The sequence below is a fragment of the Tupaia chinensis genome, unplaced genomic scaffold, assembly GCF_000334495.1.
Source record: "Tupaia chinensis unplaced genomic scaffold, TupChi_1.0 Scaffold000477_2, whole genome shotgun sequence".
NCBI classification, from domain to species: domain Eukaryota; kingdom Metazoa; phylum Chordata; class Mammalia; order Scandentia; family Tupaiidae; genus Tupaia; species Tupaia belangeri.
In genome coordinates, this window is record NW_006159987.1 from 1 (window position 1) to 6,588 (window position 6,588).

The following is a 6,588-nucleotide window of genomic DNA, read 5'->3' on the forward strand; positions in this document are numbered from 1 at the left end:
GGCTTCGGGCCAAGCCCAGCCGCCCCACCAGCTCTCGAGCCACCTAGAAGGGAGAGAGGGTGGGGAAATCAGACCACCCAGGACTCTTGCCAAAACTCGGGGTAGGGTGCTGATCCAACTGGAGGGGTCTCTTAGTCCTGTCACCACCATCCCTCCCTTACCGAAAGTGATGGACCTGAAACTCAAGGCAAACCTAGGGCCCAGGCACCCGGAGAGCCGAACATGAGAAGTTGGTTGGGAGTATGGGGGCCTTTCTGTGGCCTCACCTCCCCCGCTGTGGTGTGGGAGTCGATGGCCACCTGGCAAGCACCAGCCCCCGGGCAGTGCACGGTGCACAGCAGTTCCTGCCGTCGGCTCAGTGCCGAAATCTCTGCCAGTGATGGCACCAACTCTCGGCCCCGCGTCCGGCCCAGCGCTTTCCGGATGAATCGTGCATATTCCGCCAGTTCCGAGTCCGGGAGTGCCTGGTCCGTCCTGGGTTAGGAGGAACCCAGGGATCAGTGCCCCAAGAACTTGCCTACTCCTCCTCCCTCTCTGCCTGTTGTGCTAGGGTGTTTTGTTTTCATCTCGTCGATTTTCTCCCCCCTCACTAAAGTTCTTTGAAGGCAGAGTCCCGCTGCTCTTTTAAATCTATCCTGGGTGCTGTATGGCGCTCAGTCGCTGTCTATGCAGGTCGGCAACTCTCCCAAAAGCCCCTGCTCACTTCCGAAAGTCTCCGTGATCTTTCTTCCCGCCGAAATCCAGCCAAGTTGCTGTGCTTTCCAACCTAAAAGCCTTGCTGTTGGCTTTCATCAGTCCGAGGAAAAGCAGCACACACCCCCTTTTAAAGAAGTTTTTGCCTTAGGGAGCGTGCACTCGCTGGGGGAGGAGGGAGGAGACAGTGAGAGGGGAAAGTGAGAAATCACCCCCCAGGGGGGATGGTCACACTGCAATCCCGTCTTCATTCTCCTCCCAAGATTTGGGCACACATGCACACACACCCAGCCTTAGTTTCAAGCTACCAGATCCGGGAATGGAACCTCGGTCAGCTATGTGGAGTCCAGCGACATACCCACCGCCAGCTGCTGGCCCCAGCGGCCCAAAGGGGGTGCTTTATTGTAATTTTCACAAGTGGGATGTGATCTTGAAATTCCCACAAAGGCACTGTATATTAGCAGCAACTCTGATCTTGGGCAAGTCCCTGCTCCTCTCTGGACTAGGTTTTCCACCTCCCAAATCCTTTGGGAAGCTTGTCATTCTCCCAGCCCTGTAGCTCCCTGCCTTGACTTTACCCCTGCCTTTTCCCTCTCACCTCTCCAAATGCCCCAGGAGGTGCCCCCGCACAGCTCCCCCAGGCCGGAAGGTGCAGCTCATGCAGGTGAGGAGCTGCCAGTACCGTAGGGCTGCAGGGTCTCGGGTCTCTGGGAGCCCAGGAGGGCCCGCAGGGCCTGAGGTCTGCTTAGCCAGCTGCAGGAAGAGTTCGTCCCGAAGCGCAGGCAGGTCCCGGCAGGTTTGGAGCACACCCTGCATCAGGGGCCCAGGCCGCCGCGCCCCCTCCAGTGCCTGCAGCGCCAGGAACAGCCTCACAGCCTCCTCCCGCAAAGGTGCATAGCCCGGACCTGCGGGAGGGTGGGGGCGGAGGGACGGTTTGGAGAGGGGACACAGAGCTGCGCCCTGGGAGGGAGGCATGAACCAGAGGAAGGTCAAAGGGAATATAAAGGGACAGGGGTGGCAAGGAGGGGAGGGTACGAATGACAGGAAGAGTGAAGGGAAAGCAATTCCCACAGAATCAAACTCAACCCTTGCCTCCCAGGAATCCCCCTCTGGATCCTACTAAGCCTATGCTTTGAGTTAATAAGTTAGAGGTGTAGACTAGAGGACAAAGCTTCAAACCCCAGATTCTGTAACCAGGAGAGCCATCACCACAGGCCAGAAAATGGCTGGATTTAAGAGTCAGGAAACCAAGGTGCTTTTCCCAGCTCCTCTTGACCCCTCTATCTTTAAGACCTGGGTCACATCTACACCATTTGGGGGACAAGTATAGTTGAGTGAGGCCGGCACATTCGCCCACAGCTGTGACTTTTCACAATACCATTTGTAAAGACAGCATGACACAGTTTTAGAATATATACACATATATGTACAGATATACATACATGTACATACATATATATGTGTGTGTATACATGTGTGTATATATATATATATATACATCAGTGGTCAGAATGAGACCCATAGAGAAGTAATCAAAAGTTCCTTTTTCTTTCTTTTTAAAATTTTAGTACTTCGTTTGTTTATTTGTTTGTTTAGGGTGTATGTGCTCACCAAAGAGACAGAAAGAGGGAAAGTGAGAAATTATCCCTCCCCCCTCAGGGGGATGATCACTCTGCAATCCCTCTCCCCCATTCTCTTCTTGGGATTTTGGGCATGCACACACATGTACTTGGCCCTGGCGTGATTTTCAAGCTGCCAGGTCTGGGACTTGAACGGCAGTGGGCCATGTGGAAACTACCATGCCACCTGCTGGCCCCCATAGTGTATCTTAATAGTGTATAATATGGTTTTTTCAAAGCATACATGCATTGTATATTGATCAAGTAGAAGATATTACCTATACATCATGCTCAACAGATAACTTTCCATTGTAGTGTCTTTTTTTTTTTTTTTTGGAGAGGTTTTTGCTATAGGGCACATGCGATCGATAGAGACAGAAAGCAAAAAATCACCCCCCAGGGTAGATGGCCACTCCACAATCCCTTCTCTTCTCAGGATGTTGGACATGCATGCACACGTGCCCGGCTTGAATTTAAGCCGCCAGGTCTGGGACTCGAACCACAGTTGACTACATGGGAGTCCAGTGATATAGCCATTATTCCAACTGCTGGTCCCCCATTGTAGTATCTGTTAAATGTTTTTTTCTGAGCCCCTCCCTCCTACCCCCCCCCAGGTCCTTTTTTCCTGTGCTGGCTTTTCTTCCCTGTGCCCTGGCCAGCTACCAGTTTGACCTTCATCCTTTGAAAAGTAAGAACTTTTAGGTTCCCTGCTAGTTAAGGCATTTTGATTCTCACCTCCAATCCACTCTATCCCACCCAGGGAACCTGGGCCATAGGACCACTCACCAGGGGCGTTGACTCCATAGGGCAGGGGCAGGAGTGGGGCGTACAAGGCTCCACTGGTGTGCCTCAGAATTGGGTTTCTTCGGTAAATGAGGGCCACTGCTTCTGGGTCTCCACAGCTCTCCTACGGGTGGGGAGGATTACCATGAGCCTAGAAAGCTTTTGAGTCCACCACCTCCTGACTTTCACTGGTGTCCTCTCTCTCTCACCTGTATGTCTCTGAGCAATAGCTGGGTGGGGGTCTCCAGGGGCGCCTTGGAGGTGATCACTTCCCGCAATGCCACCCCCCAGCGCTCGGCCTCGGCTTGACGTGGGGAACAGAGGCGAACACTGTGCTTCCGGCCAGACACAGTTACTGACCATAGACCTGGGGGAAAGAGCAGAGGCGGAGGGCAATCAGGGCCTGCTGGGGGCCCTGCCCAGCAAAGCAGGAGAATCCTATAAGGTCTCACCGGTCTCCTTGGGCCTGCGCTCTGGGCCGGTAACCGAGCAGAGGCTGGTGAGCACCAGGCTCCCAAGGCGCCGCGCCCCCTTCCCGCTGCTGCTGAACTGGTCCAGGGAGTCCCGAGTGAGTACAAACCAGGCCCTGCGCGGGGGTAGCCAGGGCCGTGCTCCTCCTCCGCGAGGCTCTCGATATAGCCAACCTTGGGGGAGGAGGAGGGAAGGGAGATCAAGAGAACGAGTCATTATCCCCTAGAGGAATGGGATTGGGGAGGCTCCAACGTGTATTAAGTGTGTGGGGGTCCCCACCTTTCACGACGACATCCGGGTCGTCCTCCGGCAGCCCCTTCTCTGGGATGAGGCTCCACGTTTCCTCCCAGCTCTGCAGCCTGGGCCAGAGGGGAGGGAGAATTAGGCGAGGTTGCAGAGCCTCCACTCTGCCTCCAGGGGGCTCCCCAATAGGGGCTCCCTAGACCACGAGGGGTGCTTGCTCCCAAGCTGGACACCCCTCCCCCAAGCTGTGGGAACCGCCAAGCGGTTCTGACCTCGCACCAGAAATAGCCCGGATCCCCCCTCTTCCCCGCGCCCCCAGCCGGACCGCCCCCCGGGACCCTGGCCAAACCACAGCGTCCGGCGGCGTAGGGCCTCTCCCTTATTGCACAACTGCGCAAGAGAAGACTGCGAGGATGGGGGTCCCGGGAACCGACTAGGGTCTCCAGACTATGGAACGCAGGGGTGGAACTCACCTGTCCGAGACAGGCCCGCTCCTCACCGGCTGAGTCAGTGTCACGTCCAGGGGACCCTACCGAGGCAGACAGGCAGACAGGGAAGCCTTCAGCCAGAGCCCTCCCCAGCGCAATGCCATGGCTTCTGCACCTCCCGGGATTGAGGAAGGAATCAAGGGGTGGGGTGTTGACGGAGGAGGAGGGAGCTGGAGCCGCTGGGCTCTCCTCTCCCCAGGGTCTCTTACAGAACAAGCTCCAGCCTGGAACAGTTACCCTTCGAGGCAATCTGGGATGGGCAGGGTGGAAAGAGCACTGGGCAGAGAGTCAGGAGAGCTGGGTTCTAATACCAGCTCTACCACTAACTCACTGAAGCTGGAAGAGGTCCCCTCCCATCTCTGGCCCTTCCTTTCCCCATCTTTGAAACCGAGGAGGTGAAAGAAGCCCCTTTGGGAAGTCACTCCCCCTCACTTTCCCTTTGCTCACTCTGCAGGCTAATCAGGGGAGGGCAGGTGGTGGGCACCCGAGGAGAACGAGGGGGAGAGGAGCCCTGTGAGTACGGGGCTTTCTCCAAGAGCTTCCTGTGTTCTCCCACCTACCCCTGACACTCAGTGGTGAGCAGGGACCCTGCCCTCTGCTGGGGTTCAGGCCACGGTGAGAGGTATAGTCCGGCATTTTGCTCTCCCCTCCATCATCTACCCCCCATGACACTTTAACTGTAGACGGGTCTGAGAGCAGAGCCAGGTGGGAACTATGCCATGGTCCCATTGCGCTCGGACTGTTAGAGCCAGGCAAGGGAGGTGGGGGGAGGGGGTCAGGGACACCTGTCCCCAAGCTCCGAGAGAAGGGGGGAGGGTGGAGGTGGAACACGAGGGAGGCAATGGCATGGTTGAGAGGGCAGACCCTGCCCAGGCTGAAAGCTTGGGGACGCCTGAGTCCCGGCGGTCCAGTGTCTTCCCTGGGCACACATCTTCCTATTTTGTACAGAATCCCTTAGGGGCTCTGCGCCACCCCACCATAGGGGCAGGTACTGGCCACCCTCTTAGACCAGTGTCCCTCATCGAAGTCCTCTGCTTCCCTCCCCCTCCTCTATATTTATCCGCCCTCCGCCTCCGCCAGGTGCTGGCGCCGGCCCCAGAGGCGCAGCCCGCCCCACCCGGGCACCGAGCCACCAGGCCTGCTGGGGACCCCTGAGCGGGGGATGGGAGTCTGACCCTGGCCACAGCACACAGGAGTCTGGCTGTCCGGTGTGCAGGGACATGGGGGAAGGGACATCAGGGGATGGAGGTCTCCCACACCAAATGTGCCTCAGTTTCCCCTTGGGGAGATTCAATAAAACCAGGCAACTGAGTGTCCCCTCAGGGATTTCCCAGGAACCTCACCAGGGATGGCCGAGAATTCTGTCCTGAGTGGCAGAGTAATGACGCGGGGTCCTGAAAGAGCGGTGACCCCCAGCTTCCTTTCCATGGGATCCCTGTCACGGACCCCAGTTCTAGGATGCCTTCTCCCTCTCGCCCAGGTCCCCGCGGCCTGAGCTCCAGCATCTGGCGCCAGCGCTCACGAACTGGGAGCGGAGAGGACCCAGGCGTTCGAGCCGCCCAGCCGGCCTCGCCACATTCCTCGGCGCTGGCGGAGGCGGAAGGAGACGGGATGGGACGCGAGCCCGGCGGAGAAGGGAGAGGCAGGGCCAGGTCGGGCCACGCGTGACGCCTCCCCTGCCTCAGGGCCCCCAGCAGGTGGACAGCGCCCAGCGCGCTGCGCGAGGCCCACAGGCACATCCCGAGTAGGGCTGCCTCTTGATCTCCCAGGGGCTCTGCCCCCCAGGCAGACTTCCCCCAGGTCGCCAGGTCGCCAGAGCCTAGAGTGCAGCATTGGCCTGGGATCAGACACGACGGCCGGTTGTAGGGGATTGAGACCAGGCTCCCAAACCCCCTGGGACTTACCCTCCCGCCGCCCGCTGGACTTGGGGTCCGTAGCTCAAAGGTCTCTTCGTCCTCGTCCTCGTCCCCGTCCCCGCTAAGCTCGCCGTCTCCGTAGTCCCGGTGCAGCAGAGTGAAGCCTCGACGGCAGCAGAGGAGCCACCACAATCCCCCGGGGAGAGGCATCCGGGCAAGCAGACGGGGATGGGGGCGCAGGCAGCCGCTGCGGAGCAGCAGGGGGTCGGAGAAACTGGCTGGGCTCCGACCCCAGCGGGGGGGAAAGAAGACGCGGGAGGAGGGGGTGGGGGACAGGGAGGAGACAGTGTCCGGCGGTGGGGTACAAGGAGACTCTAAATAGAGCCTGTGGGGGGCTCAGTGTCTGGGCGGCCGGGGGGGGGGGAGCGGGGGGGG

At 58.6% G+C, this 6,588-nt stretch overlaps 1 protein-coding gene across 1 annotated transcript; it reads right to left on the reverse strand.

The window, feature by feature from the left end:
* Positions 1 to 4: 4 nt before the first annotated feature.
* On the reverse strand, positions 5 to 6,573 carry PLEKHH3 (pleckstrin homology, MyTH4 and FERM domain containing H3; the record flags this gene model as incomplete). The annotated part of the gene is made up of 9 exons (XM_006156093.2): positions 6,202 to 6,573; positions 4,283 to 4,338; positions 3,846 to 3,925; positions 3,548 to 3,739; positions 3,305 to 3,462; positions 3,099 to 3,219; positions 1,292 to 1,598; positions 267 to 474; positions 5 to 43 (listed from the first exon to the last, which is right to left on the reverse strand). Coding segments are annotated over exons 1-9 (1,323 nt in total), but the record flags the coding sequence as incomplete, so codon positions are not given.
* Between the last annotated feature and the right edge of the window lie 15 nt (positions 6,574 to 6,588).